The sequence below is a fragment of the Carassius carassius genome, chromosome 32 (genome assembly GCF_963082965.1).
Source record: "Carassius carassius chromosome 32, fCarCar2.1, whole genome shotgun sequence".
Lineage (NCBI taxonomy): Eukaryota > Metazoa > Chordata > Actinopteri > Cypriniformes > Cyprinidae > Carassius > Carassius carassius.
Window position 1 is genome coordinate 22,736,513 of NC_081786.1, and position 14,182 is coordinate 22,750,694.

General features: G+C 38.2%; 2 protein-coding genes across 4 annotated transcripts; one reads left to right on the plus strand and one right to left on the minus strand.

Moving 5' to 3' along the window:
* The first annotated feature begins 1,447 nt into the window (after window positions 1-1,447).
* LOC132113285 (NPC intracellular cholesterol transporter 2-like) lies at window positions 1,448-2,567 on the plus strand. 2 transcript variants are annotated; one of them, XM_059521099.1, is made up of 5 exons: window positions 1,448-1,510; window positions 1,704-1,801; window positions 1,892-1,999; window positions 2,084-2,256; window positions 2,348-2,567. In XM_059521099.1, exons 2-5 carry the CDS (start codon window positions 1,717-1,719, stop codon window positions 2,432-2,434), a joined length of 453 nt encoding a protein of 150 aa, XP_059377082.1. In that variant the 5' UTR covers window positions 1,448-1,510; window positions 1,704-1,716; the 3' UTR covers window positions 2,435-2,567. The 2 variants fall into 2 exon arrangements, with proteins under 2 accessions (XP_059377082.1, XP_059377083.1); XM_059521100.1 differs by having other exon boundaries at window positions 1,457-1,510; window positions 1,631-1,801.
* Window positions 2,568-4,734: 2,167 nt separating this feature from the next.
* LOC132113017 (GSK3-beta interaction protein) lies at window positions 4,735-8,007 on the minus strand. 2 transcript variants are annotated; one of them, XM_059520804.1, is made up of 4 exons: window positions 7,864-8,007; window positions 7,036-7,161; window positions 6,361-6,606; window positions 4,735-5,375 (listed from the first exon to the last, which is right to left on the minus strand). In XM_059520804.1, exons 2-4 carry the CDS (start codon window positions 7,072-7,074, stop codon window positions 5,217-5,219), a joined length of 444 nt encoding a protein of 147 aa, XP_059376787.1. In that variant the 5' UTR covers window positions 7,075-7,161; window positions 7,864-8,007; the 3' UTR covers window positions 4,735-5,216. The 2 variants fall into 2 exon arrangements, with proteins under 2 accessions (XP_059376787.1, XP_059376788.1); XM_059520805.1 differs by lacking the exon at window positions 7,036-7,161 and having other exon boundaries at window positions 7,864-8,000.
* Between the last annotated feature and the right edge of the window lie 6,175 nt (window positions 8,008-14,182).

The window sequence follows — 14,182 nt, forward strand, 5'->3', positions numbered from 1 at the left end:
CACACACACACACACACACACACACACACACACACACACACACACACACACACACACACACACACACACACACAACAACAACAACAACAACAACAACAACAACAAAAAAAAAAATAGTTGACTGGTTTATCTGTTACTACCAAACATGTGATCCCTGAAGTATTTAATCTGCATTGCAGGTGTGATGATCAAACCTTGACATAGGATTGAGTGAGATGGATGTTGTCAGCTGCTGCTGCTGGAGGGCTTCTGGGGCTCTTCATTGGTGGAGGAGGCGCAGCTGTAGCGCGCGCTGGAGGCGAGAGGAGCTCTCTGAACTCTGGACAACAACAAACACTCACAATAACACATGGCTGATACGCACATCATATCAACAGGATTTTATTACAGAGAAAATAACCATAAAACAGATTAAAAAGTTTGGCATTGTATGTTTGTGTTAACAGAACGGATACGTTTGTAAGAAACTGAAAACAAACGAGTAAATAGTTAACAAGTTAGCTAGCTTAAGATATGTCTGTTAAATTCTGAAAAGGAATGCTTATTAATTTTAGGGTAAAACTAATAAATAAAGGAACGCAAACATAATGATAATGGTTTACCTTTCCAATATTTACTTTTCTGACAATCAGGATTTTTCAGTTTTAAATCACAAATGCATTTAAATGTTTAATTAAATATGCAGGTTTGATTGACAATAAAAAAATAAATAATAATTCTACAAACGTGTATTTTTTTTTGGCAAAAGGAAAAAAAAGACTCCTGCTGTGGTAAAATCCTGTTTAGATAGAAAAAAAGCTGATGTGTGTAATATTAATTATGACTCAAATATAAAATGTTGCCCAATCAAGCCTAACAGATGGCAGATTTCTGTAAAATGTTCGGAGTCGTTCGTTATTCAGTTACTGTGGCAAATGAAGCACAGAGTTTGTAGCGAGTGCACTACTTTGGGGACACATTTTTTAGCTGTCTTTTTTTTTTACAACAATTGAATTAAATTGCACATGCAATCTGTATTCACACTAAAAGTATGTAATATTGCAGGATCCTTTTTTTGAGGTATGGGAACATACAGATTCAGTAACAAATGAAATCTCTTGAGCGCAATTAAATCTGTTTTAAAACAAAACTATAACTTTAAAATTGTTTTCACCCTATATAATTAAATGTACAAATATGTTTATGATTTGTTGAAATTTACATTTCATTTAAACCGTTAGAAAGTAGAGGGACACCGAAATTGAAAGAGTAAAATTGTTTTACCTCTCTTTTTTTCAGTCTCCGAGCGTTTATAATTGCCTAAATAAGAGGGTATTGATATATCTGGCAACAGAAGGCCCTCCTCGTTTCAGACAATTTAATTGCGTCATTGCTATTGGTTAAGAGTTCGCCGACACTGCGTTTACGTCACGAGGACGCCCAGGCAGACAGTATTTGATTGGAGAGCAGTCAGTCTGCTCTTGTGATAAGGAGCTAAAGGTGTGAACACAGAGGGCTGAAGGAAGGGCTGGTAATCAAGCCAATTAAAATATACTTAGTTGGTATGTGTTTTTTTTTGTAAACTTGTCCACTGTATTGCTGTTTCCTTTGTTTTGTGTGTATTCAGTATTAAAGTTAAAATCTTCACAAGGAAGCGCAGAGATTCACTGTCATGTGACTGCGATGTAATGCTTGTGTTTGCACCGTGTGCTGCTTCTCTACAGGTTTATTTGAACCATGGATTATTACCGTGTGCTCGGCGTTGTTTTACTTTCTCTTCTGGCTTACATTAATGCCGAGCAGGTGAAATTTGCCGACTGTGGTAAGTACTTTGTTTGTGTGAAGTTCATATATTTAACAATTCGTTTGGTCTTAATTCCAAACTTTATTTTCCTCGCTTTTTCCTTAACAGGCTCAACAGAAGGAAAAGTTTCTGAGGTTAACATCCAGCCCTGCCCATCACAGCCATGCCAGCTTCACAAGGGACAGTCCTACACAGTCAATGTAACCTTCACCAGCAGTGAGTTGCTTTTCACATCTAGTGACCGCTCCGATAAACCAGATCTAATGCAGGAAATCAACAACTTGTTTATGTTTGCCCTAGGTGTTGCCAGTCAGAACTGCACAGCTGTGGTTCACGGAGTGGTCGCTGGGATCCCCGTCCCCTTCCATATTCCTCAATCAGATGGGTGCAAGTCTGGAATCCAGTGTCCTCTTGAGCCGCAAAAAGCTTACAGCTACGTCAACCAGTTGCCTGTCAAGACCGAGTATCCAGCAGTGAGTGTTAACTTCCTCAACTAGCTCTAGTTCTAAACAATGCTGTAATGTTGCATGCATTCCCTTCCTTATTTGTTGGTTTGTTTGTTAGATAAAACTGGTGGTGAAATGGGAATTAATAGACGACTCCAGCAAAGATTTATTTTGCATCAAGTTCCCTGTTCAGATTGTGAACTGAAGGCCAACAGTGAAGCCAAGACTCTTTCAAAGGGATACAATTAAGAACCGAGGCATCTGGATGTGTGCCTAAACACTTTTCTATAGACCCTTTTTATATCTAATATTGGTATGATTTATTCTTCTATTTATTTTTTTTATTTTTCTTCCTAACCATGACCAATTTAGTCATTTTAATGTATGGTCTTTAATTATGCACACCGTGTCCCTCTAAAGAAGTTGTCTAATCCTAGTTTGTTTCTAAAATTGTATTAATGATTCAGCAGAACGAGACTCTGACAAGCAAACAGTGGTCAGTGCCGGTGATTAAATTAGATCAAGTGTGCACGAACTGCTTCATGGCTAGACCGGTGTTCGAATGGGTCTAATCTGAGTTTCTTTAAACAATTGGTTGTGAATTTTTTTTACTTGCATTTTAAATCTGCATATTTAATAAAGACTGCATCTTAAAAAAAAAAAAAAAAAAAAAAAAAAAAAAAAAAAAAAGCTTATTTTAAGATCTGTAAATGTGGCCACAAGCAAAAAGCCACATTTGACATGTAGCTATGTATATTAATGTCTGAATTAAACTACTTTTTTTTTTTTTTGACCAACCATGATTGAATTCGGTCTTCGTTTTACATCCTGGATAAAAGGATAACAAAAATCATTCCTACTGGTGTATTACATCTTTGTGAAACTTAAAAAATTCGATGCAAAACTTGTGTTTGTCTATATATATTTTGGAATCATTAACTAGTGAACGAACTCCATCGCACACCTGTAAGTAATGGGTGCGTAGAAAAATAAGACCAGGTAGGTCGTTTCAACATATAAGGAACTCCCGCACACTATCTTAACAAAGTTTAATCGCACAATTTATTTTGCAAGTTAAGAGTGCGGGAGTTCCTTATGTTGGAATCATTAACTAGAAAATTAATTAAATTCATTACTTGTATATTAAAGTGTATTCATTTATATAAATTTGTAAAGCTGCAAAGTTGAAACAAGAAAATGCCATCTGTACAAAGGTTTATTTATTTGTCCATTTAAAGGAAACCGTCCACTTTTTTTCTTTCTTCCTGCTTCGGTTTCAGTTCTGTTCTCTCAGGTAGCAACTTTTATATTCCTTTTGAGAGGTCACCTGTCGTGTGTGTACAGTTGTGCTTCACCATGTAATACACAAATTTATGATGATCAAACAAGCTGTAAGAGATGACACCTTTGTCTTTAAATGATTTCTAAAGCTCCTGCAAAATATGATTTACTGGCTACAAAACTGAATCATGAAGCCAAAATAACATTTGAATGTGTGCTTTTTATTACAAGGAAACAAAAGCAAGCAACATTCCCTCAGGTACAGAAGTTATTTGTGCCATGTACATTTAAACACCCTCTTACTCGTTTTCCATTCTGTAAATTATTAGGATGTTTTTTTGGGACTGATATTGAGGGTATTGTTTCACAGTAATTTGCTAAAAGCAGAGGACCAATTCTGTTCACTGACCCTATTATCACCATCCCAAACCAGCTGGATACACATCAATTTCACAGGTCAAAATAAAAACCCAACATGAGGTAGAAACCCATCATACAACCACTTCCTGTATGCATTTATTTAAATGAATCTCTTCATTCTGTTCCAAACTGAATGTAACTTTGTAGCATATTTTTACGCAGCCCTTTCAAACAAAGTCAGAGAATGGCTGCTTTATCTCATTTAGTGCAATTCTGTGCAAGATCAAGCATTTTGTTTTGACCAGCCAATCAATGATTCATTCTACACAACATAAAATCTTTCTTCCGGAAAAACAAAAATCATTTAAAACCATATTTTAAAAACACCAATATTGGACAATACATATAACATGATATGCTTGCTGTTGCCACTATAGAACTGTCATTAACCATAATAAATGTCTTTTACTTTACAACAAGTCGAGCATTGACATTCATTCAAACATGCTGCTATGTAATGTAATTGCAGGGGAGAAGATTTTGCTCAACTCTTTTGAAAGTAAAAGGCATAAAGCTTCTTGTTTCAGAGCTGAAATGCACTGTTTTTGACCCTTGAGTAAGGTTTAAGAAACTGACAAATGTTTCCATTTTCTTAAAAAAATTAAAAATAAAATACTTTGGGGCTGGAAGTGGATATCACCACCATGTTTTGGCTTTTCAATCGTTTCTGCTGATTTCGACAGATGAAGCAACAGATGTGTTTTCACAATCTAAAAGGGAAATTATCTGTAGCAAACAAAAGGAAGAGAAGATACCGAATGTATCAGGATTTCTAAATAACTATCTTGTGGACAGGTTAAACTGAATTGTTAGACCTTTGAATGGACGTAGTAAGGCATCTGATATGTTTTTAAATGTTAATACTTTAAAGAGCCATGCTGTACAGTTGATGGAAGTACAGTATGGAGCTCTATTCTGCAGGACCCAGTTCATCCAAAATCAGAGCACTCGTGTGTTAACACAAAATACTTCAGTTCAAAAATGTTCCCATAGTCCTCACAACAGCACTGCTATTTCTCAGGGTTATTTCAAAATGTTAAATAAAAAAATGAAGTATTCACACGGGCCCATTGTGTCATAGCAATGACACCTCTCCAAATAATAGTAAAATACTTTAAAACGTCACAAGCAAGTCTTGCAAGTTTGTCAAATCAACACCAAGATCCGTTAAAACATATCACAGGCTAAAAGCTGGAAAGGGTAGCACTGATGCTTGAAGCTGAGAGCGGCACAGGACTTGGATGAACTGTTAGCGAGCAAAGATATTGTGAATGATACTGAAGCCCTCACTGTCCGTTCTGTTTGAGCCTCTCCAGTCTCTGTAGCAGAGCATTTCCAAACGCTTCTCTGTATCCGGGGCTGAGGGAGTCCAGCAGTGAGTAAACGGTCTCATGATACTGGGAGCTCAAGCCCTCATCCACCTGATCGAAGCCGTGTCCCACCACCTACAAGACAACGAACAGAAACATTCCTCAGATTCCTCTGCTATTCCTCATTTAGAGCCGGTCACACTTGTGATCCAAAACAGACCAAAGAAATTGATGTGTTTCTTAATGAAATTAATGTTGTACGTTATAGGCTTCAATAATATTTATTCTTTAATATTGTTTATCTTAAGGGGTTTTCATTGTAATTCAACATTTTTAATTCAACTGATTAAAATCCAAACCACTAGATATCTCAATAGCCATATCAATTTAACTATAAATATAGGGCTGCGTATTCTCTAGTTGCTTATTTTCAGAGTATTTTCCAAACATAATTGTTTACCTTTTAGGTTTTCCATGTGGATATCAAAAACTACTACATTATGGCTTGTTTTTTTAGATTTAATTATTCACTTTTGATGCCATACCAGCATTAAGGCTATTTTCATGTTGATCTCTGAATAAATTGTGGGTGATTTGTAGATGGTACTGACAAAAGCTGCACTGTATTTTAGTATGTTTTGTATTTCCCATTCATTTTCTACGGCAATCATGTTTTAACTCATGATTTTTTTATTTTTTTATTTAACTTTTCTATGGAGCCCCACACATGGCATACAGGAAAAAAGTAGGCTAAATTGTCCGCAAGTTTTACTATTTTCCTATTACAATTCTGATAAAGTAAATAAATAAAATATAAAAACATTAAATTATTTGGTCTAAAATGAACAAAGACAACCAGAGAGTTAGAAAGATTATCTTCAACATTGAAATAAATAAATAAATATATACACACACACACACGCCTGGTTTGAAGACTGCTCTCCAATTTTAAATAATATATATTTTTGGATATGCCATATTACCTAACTGACCACCATAGGTAATACATATGACCAGCTGTAAGGTTCGTAGATCAAAAGTAGAGGACCCCTCCTCATCCTCAGGAACACATCAAACTGTCAGTCTTGAAAGCCTTGTTTACATGTTTGGCATCACTCACCCTTAACCCTGCCTCGGTGAGCTCCAGCAAGTATCGCTTTCCCTCTCTGGTCTCCAGGTTAATGTAAGCCACATCCAGTCCACTGGAGAGACTGTGAGAGACGTGCATGTCTGTGACCGCGAAGAGCACATCACTGACCACCGCCTCGGCCTCCAGCCGCATGTCCTTCACCTCACCCAGCTCCACACAGCGCTCCTCATACGAACACTTCGACAGCTCCTCCGGCGTACAGTCCACATCCATCCCCTGAAACAGCCATCGATCATCAGACATCAGAGCTGCGCGTTCACAAACATCTGACGCCGCCTGATCTGATTCTGATCTCGAGCGGGCGCGAGCACGAGCACTCTTAAATCACGTTAGCACCTCTGACCAGTCACGAAGTACCTTTACTTTATAAAAAAAATTAGTACGAACAACATTTAAGGGGTTAGAAACAAACATTTAACACACATTTAAATGTGTATTGTATGAAGTCATTTGCATAAAGGCAATAAATTGTAGCTAATGCTGCCGATACAGGCTCTCGCAGCGTAAAGGTTCCATATAGCGCAAGCTCCCGGTCATAATAACAGAATAATTGTATGACCACATGAACAACAAGGTTATATGTTATATGATACAGTCTGAAACGGTTAAAATGTAGTTATTATCATCATTTTATGAGTTACTAACCTCCTCCGGGGATAGTTCGCCAGAACACTTCCGGCTCATGCCGGCTTAGGACTCAAGTGTGTCAATTAAGCGCATCTGTTGCGCAGCGCAGCTTCTGCGTATCCGCCTCGACAAACGTTACAGTATCTATGATTTTATTGGGGAAACATATTTTTACAAATATAATAGCAATTATAACAATATCTATGTATGTGATTTAGCTGTATATGAGAATACAAAACTAGTAGATAATTTCCTTATGTAACAAACTGTGCGGGTGGATTTGGGGGAGGAGGGGCTTCTAGATCATTCTTCATTCTCCACAAATAACATCAGTGATTAGTTACAGTCCAAAGAACTGAACACAGTTTATGAACTTCATTACATTTCATAACGTCGTGTTATTTTCTAACATTTGACTATTTTTCGTTATCATATCATTAAACTACATTCCAGTAGTGTTATTCACTCGCTTCTCCACAAGTGTTACTTCTGAAAATGGAAATGGATTTGATGCCATAAACATTTATTCGCAAACTTCAGAAAACTCGCCAACGAAACAATGACAAGATGCTTATTAAAATGAATTTATGTTTTAATAAAAAAAAAAAAAAAAAAAAAACGGAATGGAAATCAACTATGTGAAATTAAAATTGATAAGCAGAGGAGAATACATTGCATAATTTTGTCAGTTCAGCCCCTCAAATAAAAACATTATATTGTGGCATGTTGTTATCAGTTTGCTGTGTGTAAATACAGTGTAACAGATTTAAAGAAATAGACTACTATAAGACTTGACTTCAGATCATCAGCTAAATCAGTCACAGCATGCGATTTAAGCCTACTTACCATAAATAAAGCGATTTTCCTGTTCTTATCAGAAATTTTTCCAGTCTGTAGTGAAAATAACAGTCTCCTGTAGCTGCGTGGAAGGACTGTGTAGCAGCTGCGCAGAGCGGATGCTCGTGAACACACCGCGCGTGAGCGAGTGCGCAGTCACGAGTGTGTTTGTAAACATAATCATAAAGACAAACAGAGATGCTGCTTTCACACGAGCCGACTCCCATCTTCAGTTTAATATAGCTGTTATTACCGAGCGACGCATCAGTTGAGCAGACAAACTTGAATGAAGTTGGGTATAAATGATTGTGTTTAGCCAGCATGCACCCTAAGCCAAGGAACAACGGGTAGTCAGCTATTTTGTAATACAGGTAAGTTATTTTCCTTTGTCATTCTGAATTTAAACAACTACAGCCGAGACGGTTAAATTGTAGCCCCTTTTGGCTGCTGTGATGTGTGTGCCTCCGTGATTTGTCATTGTTAGCAGCCAAACAAACTCACCAACCTTTAGGGAATTGCGCAAACAGTGGTGGTCATCATTATACAGTAGATGTAGATACGGGCCAGACAGCAACGTCAGTCATGTCAGACAAATAAGCACGAATGCATGTCATTTTAAACGACCTCATCATGACCAGGCTTTCTGATCCTGCACTAGAGTGCACACACTGAATAGCTGAGTTAATGCAAGTCATTTGCTGTGAATTGATGGGTTTGCCAAAGTAATCTCAGGCTAGAAGTCCTTCATATCATTGTGTTGAATTACTTGTTTTGCAGATGTGATTTGTTCTGGCATCCACATCAGTTGTATATATATCTAAACTTAACTTAGTTTGGTGCCTAGGCAACATTTCTCTTATTTCTTTATGTACAAAAATAACTAAAACTAAATAAATCTAATAAATAAAAGTTAAGAAATACTTCATAGACAAAGTAAAAAACAAAAATGAACAAATTACTTGCTTACTTGCTCATGTACCACTGGACAAATGGGTAAGTTCAGTACATTTTGTGCTATTGACCCTTTTTTGTGTAAAATATCATGCACCCAACCAAGCTGGACACATCATTAAACTGATATTTGATTAAAGATGTCTTACCGGATTCTTTCACAAATGTAATCTGACATTTCATTACCGGATATAACAGAGAGTGGTTTTTTTAACAGTATTTACAACCTATCCTCAAGTAATAATCAAAAAAGTTTAATATCTGTGAATTTCATATTTCATGCTTCTTCAGTCCCTGAATGAGATCCTGGAGTCTGTGGATGCTCCACTCGAGGTGAGTGAGGGCTTCATCCAGGCCATATCTCTCACTGTGCAATGGGCCTCACTGCTGCAGGACAGCTGCGCACTGGAAGTGAGGGGCTTGGAGATGGTGTTCAGACCTCGAATGGGTAGGAAGCATCTTAGAAATCGGAATTCTTTTTCAGATGGCAAGCCATAATTTTGACAAATGTTTAATTGCTTGCTGTGTATTCTACAAAATGTACAGTGTGTGGTTTTTTTTTCTCATTTAAAATGTTTGCTCTATAATATTTTTTAATAAGTTTAGTGATATATTTTTCTATCTAATAATTTTATACGAATTTTAATAAATTAAATATTGAAAATATTTGAGTTTTTTTTTTTTTAATCTATCCATTCAGTAGAGGGAGATCTGAATGTGAGCTTGCAGTCATTTTGAAGAAAGAGGATGATCTGATTATGACATTTCAATTAAAAAGTACAAATATATATATATATATATATATATATATATATATATATATAGATATATAGTACAGACCAAAAGTTTGGACACACCTTCTCATTCAAAAAGGGACACACCTTCTCATTCAAAGAGTTTTCTTTATTTTCATGACTATGAAAATTGTAGATTCACACTGAAGGCATTTCTTTACACCTTTTGCTTTGATTACTGCTTTGCACACTCTTGGCATTCTCTTGATGAGCTTCAAGAGGTAGTCACCTGAAATGGTCTTCCAACGGTCTTGAAGGAGTTCCCCGAGAGATGCTTAGCACTTGTTGGCCCTTTTGCCTTCTGTCTGCGGTCCAGCTCACCCCTAAACCATCTCGATTGGGTTCAGGTCCGGTGACTGTGGAGGCCAGGTCATCTGGCGCAGCACCCCATCACTCTCCTTCTTGGTCAAATAGCCCTTGATGCCTTCAGTGTGACTCTACAATTTTCATAGTCATGAAGATAAAAAAAACTCTTTGAATGAGAAGGTATGTCCAAACTTTTGGTCTGTACTGTATATATATATATATATATATATATATATATATATTACAAATTAATTGTTCACAATAATATCATTAAGGTTTCTTTCTTTAGATAGAAAATACATAGGGTGATTTTCCATTTGATGATGAACTTAATGTTGTTCATATCCATTGTCAATCTTTTTTTAGCATCAGGCATGGAGCACATGTGCTGGTCCAGCTTCATGACAAGCAGTATGCAGCTGGCCAAAGAGTGTCTAAGCCAAAGACTCACTGATGATCAGGGAGAGAGCTTGCAACCTGTTAAATCAGATTTTGTCTTTCAGTGACTGATCCTTTCTCTGTTCTCTCTGTTAGTTTTGAGAAGAGTCAAGGTCACTTTTGTGGATACTGTCCTGCGGATGGAACACATTCCTGAAAATTCTAAAACTGGCATTGCCCTTGAACTCCGAATCAATAAGTAAGTTCTAGAGATGTAACTAAATATTTTTGACACTACAATATGATAGGTTTTCTTTTGAATCATCACCATGCTGTCTGTACGTTTTGTGTTATTTTGGATGGCTTATTGTGATGAGAGTGTGGAGGAGGGCTCCAGTGTCAATATCCATCAGCCCACTACATTTGCACGTAAAAAACTCACATTGGAAGGTCCCTATGTGTTCTGGGATAAGTTTTCAGAATCAGCACGTGCCGGCCTCAAATCATCCCCCTCTCAAACAGTGAGTATCTGTTCTGCTGTAATTAAAAATCATCTTGAACAAGTATAGCAAGTATGGTCGTGCAACCTTAGCCTAACTTGACCATAAAGTAGTACAATAACTTAAAATAAAAATAAATAATAAAAACAATTGTTGCTGTTTTGCAGTACAATTGAAAAGTTTGCTAAGACGTTTATGTTCTTTATACATTAAAGGAGACTGAACCCAAGTTTTCTCCAAGTTGGAACCCAAAAATCATCTGTGAGCCTCACCCTCAGTTCCCAGAACCTATGTCTTCCTGTAAACCGTTTGAGCCAGTGCAGGTGGGCTGCCTTAGGCCTTGTTTATACTTTCGCCTGGCTCCGCAGCGCGAGTCTCCGCAGACTGCGCGCGCACCTCCGCAAACGGACGAGGCGTTTATACTTGACGCGCTCGCCATTGTACTATTTTTTTAACCGACAGGGGGCGACTCGGAGTAATTCTCCTCTAAACCACCTGGAATCGGCGGCGAAGAAGTAGTTTGCCGGAACAACAACACTGAGAACATGGCGCCTCTGGCTCTGGACGTGCTGAATGCTGAAGAAGAGTTGTTGTGTTTGTTGATGTTAACTAAAAGACAAAGGAGGAGAAGAAGATGGTATGTCCGCCCTTTAAACACCACTCGGCAAAGAGATGGAGAGTACAGTGCTCTTATCAAAGAAATGCAGGCAGTGGATGAGCAAATGCACTTTGGCTACTTTCGAATGTCTGCTCAGCGGTTCGACGATTTGCTACACCGTATCAAACCTTATTTGGACCATAAAAGAACCCACAGTAGCCCAGTAAGTATGCAAGAGAGACTGGCTGTCACGCTTCGCATACTTTCATCTGGAAGTTCCCAAAAATGTGTTGCCTCCAGCTACAAATTGGGATCGACCACAGTCTCAGTGATAGTGAGTGAGGTCTGCCAAGCTATCTGGACTGCTTTAAAAGGTGATTTTGTCTCGCTACCAAAAAGCAACGAGTGGCTTGACATCAAGAATGAATTTTGGAGAGTGTGGAACTTTCCCAACTGTTTGGGGTGTGTGGATGGGAAACACGTCCTAATCAAGGCACCCCCAAATGCTGGAAGTGACTTTTTCAACTATAAAGGAACCCACTCCATTGTTCTAATGGCAGTCTGTGATGCCAAGTATCGTTTCACCATGGTGGACATTGGCTCGTATGGACGTGAAAGTGATGGTGGAATTTTCAAGGACAGTATTTTTGGTTCCAGACTTCTTAACAGCCCTCTTGAACTCCCACAGCCTGAAAACCTGCCGGGCACCAACATCAAACTGCCACATGTGTTCCTGGGAGATGCTGCGTTTCCACTCCATGTGAACCTGGTGCGCCCATATCCAGGTAAAAACAAAATCAAATTGTGCCATAAATTAATATAACATGTATTTGATATGAAAAATGCAAGAAAGAACATTATCTTTAATCTGTGCTCTTGTTTGTTTTACAGGTGTTAACTTGGATGATGCTCGTAAAGTTTACAATTACAGACACTCACGGGCCAGGCGAGTCATCGAGAACACTTTTGGTATCCTTGCTGCTCGCTGGAGGATTCTTGGACGGCCAATGGAATTTCATCCTGAGAAAGCTGTGGATGTTGTGAAGGCTTGTGTGGCTCTTCACAATATGTTAACCCTCACTGATGCTGCAACATCTACTGCATCCAAGTACATTCCACCCAATTTTGCAGATGGTACCACAGCAACGGGGGAACAGATGGCAGGAGAATGGAGAAGGTTTGTGTCTGGGGACAACGGCTTGATTGCAGCAGGAAGAATGTCATCTGCACGAGCATCCCGGGCTGCAGTTGCAGTGAGAAATGACCTGAAGTCATTTTTTAACACAGAACAGGGACTTGTACCTTGGCAGGACTCTGTCGTCAGAAGGGGCTGTCTACAGTGAAGTTGCAAACTAGCAACAAAGTAATTGAACAGTGTTGATGTTGTCTTGTGTTTGTTTTGTGTTTCACAATACCTATTTTCTATTTACATGTATATGTTATTACAACGTTTGTAATAAAACAAAAAAATGTAACGCAGAAGGTGTGTTTTCATTCTTGTTATATAAACAGTATCAATATGCTCATAGACCAATCACTGATTTGAAATGAGAACAAAATATGATGTTGAGAAGACATACATAGAACTCTTTTGATATTTAGCATCTCGTAAATGTAATGTCATTTAGTGTACAGTAGGCAACATTTGAAGTGGAGCAAAACCTTTCATCAAAGTTATACATGAATTATGACCAATACCTGTTGTTGTCTTTGGACAACTTTGATAATGTACTTAACAATGTACTTAAGTTCGTCAGGCACATTACTAGCTACATGTTCAACACTGTAAATGTATTATTTTGCTAAAAACATTTTATTAATTAAACATGAAACTGCTCTTTTAATTCCTTAAAACAAAAATGCAAAAAGTGTTACAGTGCATCATATAATTACGTCAGAACAAAACGAAATTAAATTACCCCCCCCCCCCCCCCCAAATGTGAGTAATACCTTGTTTTTCTTTTAAAAGAGAAAAAGTAATTAAACAAAAATATTGCTCACCTCAACTTCCACATTGGAATCGGTTTCACGGTGCTTTACAAACTGGAACAGCCAACCAAGTTCGTTTAATATCGAAGGATTGTTCTTGTATCCACCTGAGTCACCACTTCTTCCATGGACTTTTTTCTTTGCTTTGACAAACCTGTCTCTCAGATTTTTCCATACTTTTCGACAAAAAACTTCTTCCTTCCCCAACGTCTTTGCAATTTCTCTCCAGGAATTCTGGCTGTCTCTATGGTCCCGCATGGAGGGATCATAAATATGCTGGTACAGACGAAGCAGCTCGGACAAAGTCGCTTCGAAGTCGTTCATCTTCGGATGCGGCGCCGCGCGCGTTGTTACAAAAAAAGTGTCGCGCACACCGCCAGGCGAAATTGGGTCTTGCGAACCCAACGCGCAGGATCGCCCACACCGCAATGACGTCATTTTTGCCGCGCGCACCTTCGCGCTCCTGTGGACGCGTCGAGTAGAAACCAGGCTTTAGCGGTAAAGTGGAGCTGTCCGTGGTCCTGAAGCAAAATGAAGCTATGCCCGGAGCTAAAGTGGGTACATATACAGTACCACACAGTTACAAATATACAGTAGCTTTAATTATTTCTTTCTATAAAGGCATTGCACAGATAAGCCTGGCTTCCTTTGTTGAAATGATAATTCCTTTAGTGAATGTATTCCACTATGTTTGGCACTCATAATGCACTTGTAACTTCGGCACACACTCCTGTCAATCCGACAAAATGTGGGAACAAATGCGGAAGTTCAATCTTTAGTTTGAACAAAAACCAAACTGTTTTGCTTTATCT